Genomic DNA, 15,157 nt, shown 5'->3' with positions numbered 1-15,157 from the left:
TAATAAGCGTTGAGCCCTTTCTCTAACATGTGGCTCAAAGTAGTTTCTAAATAAAATACCAGCCAAACTTTTTGGAAGGTGGGATCCAAAGCTGCCTTACAGCAAGTCAGATTGTTAGGGGTGCTCACAGTTTACCTTCCTCTGCATTACCTGGAAATCTGAAAGGGATCTGCATGAACCCATCAGAGAAGATTCAAAATCTTGTCTTCATGCCTAGGGCCATAGAATGCATTGTCGTCTCCATGTTTTAACAGTGGAAAACCTCTTAAGACCTTCAGTGTTCAATTCCTTTATGAAAAAGGAATGGAAATTTGAATTTTAAAAAAAATGAATCCACCAAGAATGCTCCCACCAACACTGACAGGGCAAGCTACTAATATATAAACAGAGAGCAAAACCCATTCTCTTCTAGCACTGATTTTGGTACCTAGTTGGGTAATGAAATGTCTGGAAGAAAACAACCAAGCTCAGAGGGTACCAAGAAATCCACAGTCCTCCTCCTTTTCCTCCCCCCCCGCAACCCCATTCCCTTCTAGCACTGATGATGGTACCTAGTTGGGTAATGAAATGTCTACAACAAAACAACCAAGCTCAGAGAGCACCAAGGATCCCATGGAATGAAAACAGTTTTCTTTGTTCCAAGGAAAAAACACTCAACTTGCTACCTCTAAAATATTTCAGAAACCTCCACTGCCAGCAGTGGATGGGAACTCGGAATGTTTGGCAAGTTGCAATTCTTTGGCTTAGTTCACACGTTCTAACCTCTACCATCATTCTACATGTAAGTATATCCTGTAGTATAAAGAGATAACTCTACATAATTCCGGGAGCTGCCTAAAAGTTTGTGTCCAATCATGTCTGCAAACCTAACCTTGGAGTCTCGTCCGATAGATCAAACGGTCCTTTTTCACATTTGTAATTTTAAAATGCCTATTTTTTTTAAAGAGAGAGAGAGAGAGAGAGAGAGAGAGAGAGAGAGAGAGAGAGAGAGAGAGAGAGAGAGAGAGAGAAAGAGAGAGAGAGAGAGAGAGAGTTCAGCTTCGGACACAGATGCTTTTCTGGATTTAGAGTAAGAAGAACACATGCCTTACAGAAGCATTTAAATTTTGGCTCGATGTCCCTGGGGATCAAAACAGATATGCACAATGGGAGTTTGGACACCTTCTCTTTAGAACTGTAGGTTCGACTTTATGGAAACCCTGTTTGTGGGACAGCAGAAAGAAGGGATTTTATGTGAAATGACATAAGAAATAATACCTAGAAACCTCTTTGGAAGTACAGAGCTATTCTTGAGATCAGGGGTATTTGGGAGAACCTCTAGCTAAGATTCTGTGCAGTTCAGAGAACCCCCCAAATCCCACTCCTGGCTGACCCCTCCCACCCCACCTTGCCCCTCCCCTACCAGGAGTCCCCACACGGCCCATTTTGGATGCAGGTAAGTGCAGGGCGCACATGGCGGCTTGGGGAGAGTGAAAAACAGGCCTACTGGAAGTTTGGGAAGGCCAGAAATGGGTGCATTTCCGGCCACCAGAGGGCCTCCGGTGCCTGGGGAGGCCATTTTCGCCTCCTGGAGACTCGAGGAAATCCTCCGGAGCCCAGGAAATGCAAAAACATTTCCCCCACCCCCGCCATGGTGCAGGAGGTTGACTAGGCCACGCCCACTATGGCCACACCCACCCAGCAACTGGGCAGAGAACCCCTTGCTAAAATTTTTGAAGCCCACCCCTGCTTGAGATCCTACGCTTAGTTACTGGGAATTCACCTTACTGTTTTCAGCACCATGGTGAAATCAGAATTGGTTTCCTACGGAGCTCCCAAACCATGAAAAAATGTGGCTGGATGTTGGGTTGGGTTTGTTGATGGCAAAGCAGACTGCATCATGGTTTGTTTTTTTTCCCCTAAGCTGGGATTGGCTTATCACAAGAGAAACCAGCCAAGGATTCCGGTTTGGCTATGATGGTAACCAGACCACAGATGGAGCCATCTGGACTTCTTCATTGTCATCTGTCAACATTAGCCAAGACAGAGCAAGGTTGATGAACTGTTTGGACACAGTCACTGTGGACACTTAAATTCAAACATCACGGTTGAAACCGAAATACATTTAGCTCCGGCCATATCCCATTCAGCAAAGTCTCACAACCCCAACTCAGCATCCGAAAAATCCATTTAAAAAGGTCAAACATCTGTAAATTCTTCTCTCGCTTCGTGGTGTTTCTTTTTTAGTGCCCCTCCCCTTTTTAAACAAAATAAATTCATTTCAACGTCCAAGAAGAGAAAAGATTAAATCAAGAGCAATAGGGAAAGGGAAGAAAAAAAAGGCACAAAGCGAATTTGGGTCCTTCGAAATAGATGCCTCTCCAAGGGGAATATATTATAAATATACTATATAATATACTATAAATCTCTGAATCCTCCTTTATATGTTGAACGTGCCTTTGCTGTCAATCAAAGTGGGAAGAAGTAGAAAATATTCAGAATCTGGTCCCAAAGGTGCTTTTTTTTCAAGAGGCAACTAGCTTTTCTGGTTTTTCTTTCACGATTCAGAATCTGGGGAAGGGAATGAGGGGACATATTACAGTTCTGGTCCCAGCAGGGAAAGGGTTAGCCCAGAATTGGGATCTACCACTGATGATCATGGCTAAATACAGATATGTGGGCGAAGAACAAGTATATTTCTATAGAAAACGCCACTGATCCTTTGCATGCAATGTGGGATTTTTTAAAGATGTGCAGTGCAGCCCATCTGGGAGGCATGCCTCAATAAATAGGACGTATACAAAGTTTGCCTTTTCTTCATTGGAAAGCATGCTGCCTTTGTGACAACGTGAAAGAAGAGCCCCCCCCCCAACTCAAGGGAGCCAGCTGGCTGTTGTTATTTTTCCCAGAATGCCTTCTCTGTTCTGGAGCCCCCCCCTCCAGGCCCAGAGGGCATTCTGGGTGATGATGACAGCAAGGGACAGTCAACCATCTTGGGAAATTCACTCTCGTTCTAGCCAAAGGAACATGCTATATAAAAGTTTTAAGAGACCATCAGTGTATTTAGGGACTTTGGTGAGTGGCGTGTGAAAAGCAAAGGTTTCATTCCAAACTTGTCCAAGTTTTCTGTTTTGCCACTCACAAATAAGATCTCCTGTCTGAGGGCTGGACTAGAAGACCTCCAAGGTCCCTTCCAACTCTGTTATTCTGTTAACGAAAGGGATCTCTCTGAGATTTTGCTCCAGTGCTACAAAGTATGCCCTACATCTCTTTCCTGTGATAAAGGTGGGTTACTTTTTCTCTGTCTGACTCTTGTAAAGCAAATACATTTTTTTTCCAAAAAAAAAAAAGGCACATATATTTATCAGTTTATTCGTTGTTGTTTTTTCCCCCTAAGGTCAAAAACACGTCGAAGCTTCCATTGGAGGGAATCTCAAGTTTTGTGACCGTTTTTTAACTAGGGGAGGCTGAGTAGCTGAGCAGCTCAGGGAATAAAGTGGATAATTTCTCTTTCTCGCCATGGTAGCAATATTCTGATTCAAATGGAAGCCGTACTGAAAACTTTCCTTTTCCAGTGCCGACACAAAACTAGAAAAATGTACAGATGTTTAAAAGGCAGTGATGGCTCAACCAGACCTCCTCTGCCCATTTTCAATGGCAACGTTGGCCACGATGACCTACGCGCCACTTCAACCCTGCTAAAAGTTGAAAAAAGTTAGACAGGCAGACTCTTTGGCGAGAGTCATCCCGTCCTCTGTTCCTCACAACTGCACACATACACACAAACACACGCACAATGCCCCGATTCCCATACCAAAATGGAACTACTAGACCCGCTCCCAAATAGTTTAAGAAAAGCAATGCTGGTATCTTTAAGAACTGTAATGTTGCAGTTGCGTTAAGTGTGTTGGGTACAAGCCACAATGGCATCCGAACAGTGATGTGCACGCAAAGGATGCAGCCTATCTAACTCTTAATTCAGCATCTAACTCCTAGTCGGGGATGTAGCTCTTATTCAGCACGTCGTGATGTCAACTTGACGTCATCATGGCTTGTACCGGACACGTCTATTGGGTTTGCCCATTTCAAACAGCTGTTGAGGTTGGTCTTATGGACTTTGCAGCTGGAGACAAGAAAGGGGAAGCCGTTCTGGCAGGGCTTCCTGTGATATGAGAGAGAGAGCAAGAGACGGAGAGCATGAAAAGGACTGCATAGCACCCTTGTGGTTGTCTTTTAAGCTTGTATTGCAAAGGTTACTCCAACGATGCTTCAGTTTCACAGAGCACTTATTTTTGGAAACAGCTGTAGCTTGCTTCTGCTATTTTCCCCCCTCGCTGGGAATTGTCTTTCATGGGTTTGCCTTTCCACCCAAGGACAGACGTCTGATCTGTTCTCCAATGAAAAACCAGGCCCCCCCAAACACTTTGCCCATCTGTTATGTCTCCAGCCAAGGCATTTGATATACTGATGGTCCACTTGGCATCACCATTTCTCACTCCAGATTGGTCTTTACACTTTCTCTTCCTCGTCTTGGTTCATCTGCTTTTGGAGCAAAAGGACGGATTGTCCTCTTCCTCCGGAGAAGCTCCTGGAACGTAATGGATAGATATTTGAAAGAGCAGTGGACTCTGTTTTGCTTAGACTTCCCAAAACATCTTCGTATGGATATATTACACGTTTCATAAAATATCTTCCTTCCAAAAAGGACCTTTGGGTTAGCAATCCGCTTTTCTAATTCACTATAAAACAGACTCCATGTTTTCACACCACTCATGGTCTTCAAGGTTGTAGATAAATTTTGTCCTGTGAGAGGGATTCTGGCCAAGGGGGTCTCGTCCTAGGTTGTCCAGGGTCAAAGTGGAGGCAAAGAACTCAGTAGTGCTGAGCCCGCCTTCATGGTTCTTGATGTATTTCTTATAGTTTTTCCTCAGGCACTGCCAGGTTGTGGTGTAAAGGAGGAACGCAAGTGACTTCAGGGTAATAGCGATGCTCACATACAGGTACCTATAGACAACGTTGTCATATAGGGCGCATGCTCCTTGTTCACCACAGAAGGTGCTCCAGAAAAGGCAGGTGGAATCAATTCCTGCTCCAAAGATCAGGGGAGGTGGGATAAAGCCTGTGAAGGTAGAAGGAGATATTTTTTTTATATCGGCAATATTCTCTGAAACATCTAGACCTGTGATGGTGAACCTATGGCATGTGTGCCACAGGTGGCATGCGTAGCCATATCAGTGGGCACGCCTGCTCAGCTCTGGCGCCAGCTGATTTTCGGACCTTCTGGGCCCACCAGAAGTAGGGAAACAGGCTGTTTCCTGCCTCCAGAGGGCCTGGGTGGGGTAGGGAAGGCCCATTTTTCTTTCTCACCTGGCTCCAGATCCTCTCTATGCATTTGGGGAGGGTGAAAACAACCTTCCCCGCCCACTCGGAGTCCTGAAACGGCCCGTTTGCCAACTTCTGGTTGGACAGGAAGTGACTTTTTTGCTGTCCCCAGCCTCCAGAGACTCCTAGAAAGGCTCTGGAGGCTGGGGACAGCAAAAAACATCACTTCCTGTCCAACCGGAAGTTGGGAAACAGGCCATTTCGGACCTCTGGAGGGCCTCTGAGGGGGTGAGGAAAGCTGTTTTCACCCTTCCCAGATGCATAGAGAGGATCTGGAGCCAAGTGAGAAAGAAAAACAGGCCTACCAGGCCACCGCATGCCAGGAGCGGGGGGGGGGGGGAGTGGTCGCGCATGCATGCCTGGGGTGCATAGAATTATGGGTGTGGGCATGCATGCATGTGAACCTCCTCCCCCTCCTGACATGCGATGGCAAAAAGATGAGCCATCACTGATCTAGACTCTCTACAAACGTAAGGGGAACATCTGCTGGATCAAAGATCTCTGGAAGTCCACTGTTCTGTTGTCCCAGAAGCCAAAGAGATGGCTTCCAGAAGTCCACAAGGAGGATTTCAATGCAGAAACATCTCACTCTTATTTTCCAGCAAGTGATGTTAAGTGGGAGGGTCACCCCTGAAAACTAAGAGCAGTGATGGCTGTTCTGGAAATATTGATGTTGAAACCAAGTTCCTATAGATCTGACAAGGGAAAGGTATAGATAGTTATTGACCTAGTGTTGTGGCCATCAGCGGCCTGTGCAGCTAGTAGCTGATTCAGACAGCGAGGAGGCTGGTGTGGTGATGCGCCAGCAGCCTGTACAGCTGGCACTTGAGTCGGACAATGAGGAGGCTGGAGAAGATGTGCCAGAGGCGGAGATTCAGCCAGGGCCTTCAGAATCTCCAGAAGCTCCCATAAGTGAAGAGGAAGAAGAGGAGGAGCCTCTTCTTGATGCATAAGCGTGCAAAGCTGCCAAAAGGCAGGAGTGGCTCCTCAGGAGGAGGTCTCCTCAAGAGTAAGGCTTGGGACTAATTGGCCACTCCCCTAGCCTATTTAAGGAAGGACAACGACTGAGGCAATTTGCAGGAAATAACTTTGTTCATATTCCTTTGCGTCTTGATTCCAGAAACATCTGATCGGCTCTTGCTCCTTTCTTGTCAGTTTTCCTGCAAATTGCTTCTGGGCATTCTGCCAACCACAGTAAGATTACGGTTATCTGAAATACTGTGTTTCAGAATTGAGTTATTGTTCTTTGGATTCTTGTCAGCTGTTAATGAAGTTAAATTAACAGCCCTTGTTCAGAAAAGACTGATTTAAACTGTACTTGTGTTTGAACAACTACTAAGAAAAACTCATTAGTAGTCCTTAATTAGTAAAGTAAGGTTTGTATGGACTTTGTGTGTGCTGCGTTCTTTGGGGTCCGTAGCTGGGGCAGAACACCTAGTATCTGAATCTGTACAATGTGAAAGTTGGCTAGTGATTAAGTTTGGTTACTTTTCTATAGCGTAATGTGTTGTGAGAACAGAATATGTTGATTAGTTCATAGTTCAGTCTCTCGTGCAAATCCAGAAAATCCAGAAAAGGTCCAGAGAATTCAGGTGCATGAGCTGACATCGTATTCATACAAGATTCGTTTCTAAAGAACTTGCAGCAAGGGAAGAACCAGCCTCTGCAGAAACGACCCACTTGTGATATAACACAAAACGCTTGGAGGACAATCGGTGGAAGAAGGGCTGCTGACGTCTCCAACTGGACCTAATCTGGGTTCATCACTCAGGTCTAGCTCTCATCAGGACTCCCTGCTTCTCTGGAGAAGGAGAAGGGAGCAGAAGGAAGCACAAATTTCACTCACCTAACAATCGGAGGAGAAGGAAGAGAACTCCTAAAGCGTATGATTTGAGCTCCGGGCTCACAGTTCTGTATGGAAGAGAGATTCAAGCAAATATCATTAAGATGGGAGATAGATAGATAGATAGATAGATAGATAGATAGATAGATAGATAGATAGATAGATGGGTGGGTGGGTGGGTGGGTGGGTGGGTGGGTGGGTGGGTGGATGGGTGGATAGATAGATAGATAGATAGATAGATAGATAGATAGATAGATAGATAGATAGATAGATAGATAGATAGATAGATAGATAGATAGATATAGAAAGATGATAGATATGACAGAGACAAAGACAGACATAGATATATAGAGATAGCAATAGACAGACAGACAGACAGGCAGGCAGGCAGGCAGACAGGCAGACTGACTGACTGACTGACTGACTGACTGACTGACTGACTGACAGAGATAAGTAGGTAGGTAGATGAGAGAGAGAGAGAGAGGAATACTGAGATACTATACATAGATTAGATAGATGACATGGATCGATTAGGTTAGAGATAGATAGATAGATAGATAGATAGATAGATAGATAGATAGATAGATAGATAGATAGAGAGGGAGGAGGAGGAGGAAGAGAGAGAGAGAGAGAGAGAGAGAAATACTGAGATACTATACATAGATTAGATAGATGACATGGATCGATTAGGTTAGAGATAGATAGATAGATAGATAGATAGATAGATAGATAGATAGATAGATAGATAGAGAGGGAGGAGGAGGAGGAAGAGAGAGAGAGAGAGAGAGAGAGAAATACTGAGATACCATACATAGATTAGATAGATAGATGAGATTGATTGATTAGGTTAGAGATGATAGATAGACAGACAGACAGACAGATTTCAATCAGATTCCTATCATTTTTTAGCTCATAGATTCCAAAGCAGGGGAAAATTTTCTGCAGCAGAAAGAGAAGTTGGCTTTGGACCAATGGTCTGCTCAGGGTTTGTGTAATTGAGTGTGTGTGTTTGTGTGTGCGTGTGTGCATGAAAGAGAGAGATGGAGGGATTTTATAGTCGTTAGGAGTTGTGAAGGAACGTTGGACCCAAACTTGGGAACGGGGGATGTTGTGATCACGGCAGCCTGGCAACTGCCAGCGGATTGGCTAGAGGGGTGTGGTTAACTCGCGCGGGAGAGTTACTGTGTTCTTATTGGTTAGTTCATTTGACAGCTTGGGGTATAAAAGAGCTGTCAGTGCTGAAGTTGCTGTTCTGTTCCGTCTGTCGTAGCATTGCTGTTTGAGGTAAATAAACAGTTCTGGTTATGCAACCCCCGCCTCATTAATGTCTCAGCTAAGGACAGAATACTGGCGACGAAGGTGGGATTTAACCCCTGCTGAGTCCCTGTAAAGAGACTGAGATGGCCCCACCAACGTTTGCTCCCTATGATGCCCTCGCAGAAACATGGGATGCATATATGGAGAGATTCGAATGCTTCCTGGAAGTAAATGATTTCACTGATCTCTCCAGCGGCAGAAAAGGGGCACATTTCTTAAATTCTTGTGGCCCTGAGGTGTTTGCGACTGCCCGAGCCTTATTCGCTCCTGCCCCTGTGCACACCGCTACTTGGGATTTGTTACGTGAAAAGCTGAAGAACCATTACTCCCCGGCCCCTTCTAAAATAGCCCGTCGGTTCAAACTGCGACAAGTTATACAGGAGGAGGGGGAGTCGCTAAATCATTACATGGCTCGTCTTAGAACAGCCGCCCTGGATTGTGAATATAGAGATTTGGACGACGCACTGGTAGAACAGCTGGTGTGCGGGGTGAGGGACATTCGACTGCAGAGGCGGTTGTTAGCTAAGAAAAACCTAGATTTGCAGACCGCCATAGAAGAAGCCCAGGCGGCGGAGATGTCTGAAAAATCCACCGCTGACATCAGGAAGTCCTTCCCTGCGTCATCCCAAGCGGCTGCCTCAGTTCACCAGCAGGACATCACCTCAGACGACTCCACGGATGAGAAGATGGGCGTGAGCTGCCTGCGAGCATCCAAAACCCATTGGAGCAGCCCCCGAGTGAAGGCGGGGCCTAAAGCCAGTTGCCTCAGTTGTGGAGAGGGGCACCCCAGAGCAACCTGTCGTTTCAGGTCAGCTGTTTGCCGCTGTTGCGGTAAACAAGGGCATATTGCGAAGGTCTGCCGTTCAACGGCAAAGTCGTCTGCTGCATAAACACCTCGCCATTCGGGAAAGGAGAGTTGTGTTCCCACTTTCCGTGCACACTGCGTTAATGAGGTGACCGCACGCTCCTCCGCGCTGAATGGCGCCAAGCTTTCGATGACAGTAAAAATAGAGGGCGCCTCCTGTCAGATGGAATTGGACACTGGGTCTGCAAAATCCATAGTGTCCTGGGGGGTTTTGAGACGTTTGATCCCGACAATTACCAAGAGTCAGCTACAGCAGTGCCCCATCAGACTTCGGGACTATCAGGGAAATTCTATCCCCATTCTAGGACAGGGGCGATTCCTAGTGGAATCAGATTGTTTTGTGGGGCATTTACCTTTAATTGTGGTAAAAGGGGTCCTGCCTAGTTTATTAGGCATGGATTGGTTCAGGGCGCTGGGGTTGAAAATATCTGGTGTACACTCTACGTCGGTTCTGGGGGAGGAAGGCCTTTTCACTGAATTTGCCAACGTTTTTGCTGGTACATTGGGAAAATATGTAGGGTCCCCCATTTCTTTGAACCTGGATCCTAATGTGGCGCCAATAAGGCTAAAGCCACGCAGAGTCCCTCTTGCTCTTAGGCCTAAAGTAGATGCAGAGCTGGACAAGCTCATTGCCCAAGGGGTCCTAGAGCCAACTGACCACTCCAAATGGGAAACACCCATAGTGGTTCCCATTAAGCCTGACGGCTCCGTGAGACTATGCGGTGATTTTAAATGTACCTTAAATAGGGCCATGCGAGCAAAAACCGTATCTCCTTCATCCCAAGGTGGGGTCCCAGAGTTTGGATAAGGGTTTGCGGGTTTTTGTGGAAGGAGATATGGTTTTTGCTTGGAATTTTGGGGGGAAGCCTCGCTGGCTACCAGGACTAGTAAGTGCTGTAACCGGCCCCTGCTCTTACAGGATACTTTTGAATGACGGCCGACTGTGGCATCGACACGTGGACCAACTAAGGAAGCAACTGGCAACAATCCCGAGCGTGCATGATGCGGTGATCCCTCGCATGGCTCCCCGAGCTGAAACTACCCTCCTGCCGTCACAAGCGATCAATCTGCCATCGCCGGCACCTGAACATCATGAGTCGAAACGGAATGTACCGGTAGTTGTCATCCCAGCCGGCGAGCAGGAGGGGCCATCTGCAGCATCATCTCCGGAAGCTGAACCAGTTCACCTAGAGCCGGTGCCTGAGTTAAGACGTTCGGCTCGAGCGCGCAGGCGCCCGGAGTAACTAAAAGACTATGTATGTTATAGCCGGGGATGAAGGAGTGTTGTGATCACGGCAGCCCAGCAACTGCCAGAGGATTGGCTAGAGGGGTGTGGTTAACTCGCGCGGGAGAGTTACTGTGTTCTTATTGGTTAGTTCATTTGACAGCTCGGGGTGTAAAAGAGCTGTCAGTGCTGAAGTTGCTGTTCTGTTCCGTCTGTCGTATCGTTGCTGTTTGAGGTAAATAAACAGTTCTGGTTATGCAACCCCCGCCTCATTAATGTCTCAGCTAAGGACAGAATAGGGGAAGCGACGAGCCAACCCTGAAAGGGCGACTTTCAGAAAATATTTCTCAGTCTTGAGAAAGACAAAATCCCAAGGCAGAAGCTCAGTTTTGGTCTTTCTGGTGATAAGCTTTCAAGATTTTGTTCTTCTAACTTGCAGCCGTAAACGGCATTCTCGGAGCCCCTGCTGCGTCTGTTTTTTGACCTTGCCTGCCTCAAAGGGTTGAGGGATGCCCTGCTCTTGAAGGGGAAAGTTTAATTTTCGAAGCAGCTGCAACCGGGAAGATAAAAGACGGAAGCAAAGCGCCAAGCTCTGCTGTGAAGTGGCCACACGGCGCCTTCAGAGGACCTACTAATTAGCTTCTCCCGGGTATGTTTCATCTACTGGAAACCCCACATTACAAAGGCGCTGAGGCTGATTCAAGGCAGGAAAAAAGGGCCGTGAACCAGGCTGGGATTAAACAGAAAAACGGCGTTAACAATTAGCCTGCAAGGGAGATTCGAACCGGCAGGGCGGATGAAAAAAAATGGGCAGAAGACAAAAAGGGTGTAGGCCCTCTTGACTTGCTTTTCCCCGTTGGGAAAAAACAAACAAACATCAGCCTCTTTCAGAAGGAGAGTGGTTTGGTGGTTTGAGAGTTTAAGCCTCTTGTTTGACCCTTTAAATTCTCTCAAGCAACCCATCACTGCGTGAGCGCACACACACACACACACACACACACACACACACACCAGACTGAAAAAAAAATAGGTGTACCAGAATTCAGGGACCGCTGGTAATGTTCTGGGCCTCTAAAAGGTATCCCCTCAGACCATACATGTCCCTTGAGTTATTATCCACACCTGATTTTTTTTGGGGGGGGGGACGACGACCAGGAAGTGTGTAAATCTCTCCCTCTCCCTCTCATCTCTCTCTCTCTCTCTCTCTCTCTCTCCATGTATCCATGTAATCTATCTACGGTATCTATCTACAGTGTCTGTCTGTCTGTCTGTCTGTCTGTCTGTCTTGTCTGTCTGTCTGTCTATCTATTTAACTACTCTATCTATCTCTCTATCTCTTTACTCCATCCATCCATCCATCCATCCATCCATCCATCCATCCATGTAATCTATCTACGGTATCTATCTACAGTGTCTGTCTGTCTGTCTGTCTGTCTGTCTGTCTGTCTGTCTGTCTGTCTATCTAACTACTCTATCTATCTCTCTATCTCTCTACTCTATCCATCCATCCATCCATCCATCCATCCATCCATCCATGTAATCTATCTATGGTATCTATCTACAGTGTCTGTCTGTCTGTCTGTCTGTCCGTCCGTCCGTCCGTCCGTCCGTCCGTCCGTCTCTCTATCTATCTATCTATCTATCTATCTATCTATCTATCTATCTATCTATCATCTATCTATCTATCTATCTAATCTATCTACTCTATCTATCTATCCATCCATCCATCCGTCTATCCATCCATGTAATCTATCTACAGTATCTATTTAGTGTCTGTCTGTCTGTCTATCTACTGTATCTATCTATCTATCTATCTATCTATCTATCTATCTATCTATCTATCTATCTATCTATCTATCTATCTATCCATCCATCTATCTATCCATTCATGTAATCTATCTACAGTATCTATTTACAGTGTCTGTCTATCTATCTATCTATCTATCTATCTATCTATCTATCTATCTATCTATCTATCTATCTATCTACCTACCTACCTACCCACCCACCCACCCATCCATCCATGTAATCTATCTACAGTATCTATCTACAGTGTCCGTCTGCCTGTCTGTCTATCTATCATCTGTAATTACTGGGCACAGAAAGAGGTGCATCTCTCCAAGCCAAAATGAAATCAACCTGACTTCCTGGCATGCTATGTTCCAAGGGAAGCCACCTTCCTTCCCTACACTTCAAGAGGGGATGTCACCACTACCATGACCTATAACTGCTAATCCTCATTTTACGACCTGTCGCTTAGCAATTGTTCAAAGTTACAACAGACACCAGAAAAAGCAGAGTAATGGTATATTCCAATTTCATTTTCCACGGCATCGTTAATGTCTGGTGTATATCACAGTGTCTGTAGGACTTCGCTGGACTCATTTTTCTCTGTAATTCAGTGACCCCAAATAAGATCCATTGGAAATAAGACTAGTGTCAACACTGAAGCCATCTTGGAGCTTCAGTGTTGCCACACTGGGGCTGAGGGATAGGAAGGAGTGGGGGGGATTAGAGATATCTGGGGTTTTGTACCCAAAATAAAATACTTTCTCTTGGGAACCAAGGACATTCTCACATCTGGTCAGAGGAAGGAGGAATTTGGTTGCCAGGCAACCAGATGATGTCTTGATTGAACCATGTGACTGATGGTTTGGGGTGGAGAGAAAACTTTTACTTTTAATTAGGTGAAAACTGCGGGAATCTTCAGAGTTGGTTTTCACCTGGTTTGTACCAATAGGATATATCCAATAAAGCTCTTCTTTGAGGAATTCACCTGCCTCAGAGTTTCGCTTGGCATGGCTCTATTACTTGGAACCAGTGGTGGAATTCAATTTTTTTTACTACTGGTTCTGTGGGCGTGGCTTGGTGGGCGTGACTTGGTAGGTGTGGCAGGGAAAGGATACTGCAAAATCCCCATTCCCACCCCACTCCAGGGGAAGGATACTGCAAAATCCCCATTCCCATCCCACTCCTGGGGGAAGGATACTGCAAAATCTCCATTCCGGCCCCACTCCTGACCTAAGTCTTTCCCCTTTTTAAATGGAAATTTTAAATTTGGTTTTAAATTATTGGGGTTTTAAATTTGTTCAGCCAAATTATTTAATTCGTTTCATTTTATTTTAAATTTTGTATCTATATGTTTTATTCTATGGCTGTTCACCGCCCTGAGTCCTTCGGGAGTAGGGCGGTATATAAATTCAATAAAATAAATAAATAAATAAATAAATAAATAAATAAATAAATAAATAAATAAATAAATAAATAAATGATATTGCAAAGTCTCCATTCCCACCCCACTCTGAGGCCAGCCAGAGGTGGCATTTGCCGGTTCTCTGAACTACTCAAAATGTCCGCTACCGGTTCTCCAGAACCTGCTGAATTTCACCTGCTTGGAACCCTGACCACTAGATCCAAAGGTATCAAAAGACCCCAAGAGCCATCCTCCACTCCCTTGAATGCTTTCCCTGGGACTTCGTCCCACGCAGAGGGCTCCTTGTCTCTGCCCTGCCAGCGCAAGGTCTCACCTGATGAGGATGATGACGGAGGGAGTTTGGGCCATGGCTCCAATCATGCTGCAGACGCACATCACACAGAGAAATGTCAGGAAGGCTTCTTGGCATCCAGGGCTGGGGCACTTCCCAGGAACGACCGTGGCATCCCCGGCTGGGGCTAAGGTGAGGCAGGTGCAACCGGTGAGATTCTAGGACAGAAGGCAAGAGATGGTTGAGGGAGAAGATCCTGTTGCATGGAACCAATGGAATGTCACCCCTGACGTTCCACAAGAGACACAGATTGAAGAGCCTTGGTGGCGCAGCAGACTAAAGTGCTGTTAACTAGCACCAGCTGCCTGCTATTACTGCAAGTTCAAATCTCACCAGGCTCAAGATTGACTCAGCCTTCCATCCTTCCGAGGTAGGTAAAATGAGGACCCGGATTGTGGGGGCAATAAGCTGACTTTGTATAAAATAGAACACCGCTTGGGGGTGGGGGGCGAAAGCCCTACTAAGCAGGTATATACAAAAGTATGAAGGCTATTGCTTAACGCATTGTAAGCCGCCCTGAGTCTCCAGAGAAGGGCGGCATATAAATCGAACCAATAAATAAATAAATAAATAAATAAATAAATAAATAAATAAATAAATAAATAAATAAATAAATAAATGTAGTGGTGGACGAATCCTATACCATTCACCTCCTAAAAGTCCTCGGAGAACTAAGGAAGCTCTTGAGATGGACACAGTGGGAGGCAGCATCAGGGGTAAAATGCTACTGGTTCAGGCTGGTTTGCCCGAACTGGTAGTAAAAAACGCTACCAGTTCGCCGAACTGGTAGTAAAAAAATGCTTTAAAAAGGTTAAAAAAAAGGTCCCCCAGATCACAGCTGTGTCGCGCGATCTTGGGAACCTTTTAAAAAGCTTTTTAAAAGCATTCTTTTACTACCTGTTCGGGCGAATAGGTAGTTAAAAAAATGCTTTAAAAAAGTAAAAAAAAAAAAAGAAGTTCTGACGATCGTGCAGCACAGCTGTGATCGTCGGAACCTTTTT

The 15,157-nt window shown here is 45.6% G+C and overlaps 1 protein-coding gene across 1 annotated transcript in view; it reads right to left on the bottom strand.

Annotated features, from left to right (window-relative positions):
* Nucleotides 1-3,586: 3,586 nt before the first annotated feature.
* SLCO3A1 (solute carrier organic anion transporter family member 3A1) overlaps nucleotides 3,587-15,157 on the bottom strand; it is a 152,604-nt gene continuing 141,033 nt past the window's right edge. Inside the window, exons 8-10 of the mRNA XM_070953592.1 lie at nucleotides 14,139-14,314; nucleotides 7,208-7,272; nucleotides 3,587-5,098 (exon numbers count right to left, since the gene is read on the bottom strand). Coding sequence (XP_070809693.1) covers nucleotides 4,719-5,098; nucleotides 7,208-7,272; nucleotides 14,139-14,314 — 621 coding nt within the window. The 3' untranslated portion in view covers nucleotides 3,587-4,718. The remainder of the gene's footprint in view (nucleotides 5,099-7,207; nucleotides 7,273-14,138; nucleotides 14,315-15,157) is intronic.

This window comes from Pituophis catenifer, unplaced genomic scaffold, assembly GCF_029215685.1.
Source record: "Pituophis catenifer annectens isolate HBS135680 unplaced genomic scaffold, rPitCat1.0.hap2 SCAF_14, whole genome shotgun sequence".
Classification (NCBI taxonomy): domain Eukaryota; kingdom Metazoa; phylum Chordata; class Lepidosauria; order Squamata; family Colubridae; genus Pituophis; species Pituophis catenifer.
This window is presented reverse-complemented; position numbering and strand designations above follow the sequence as displayed.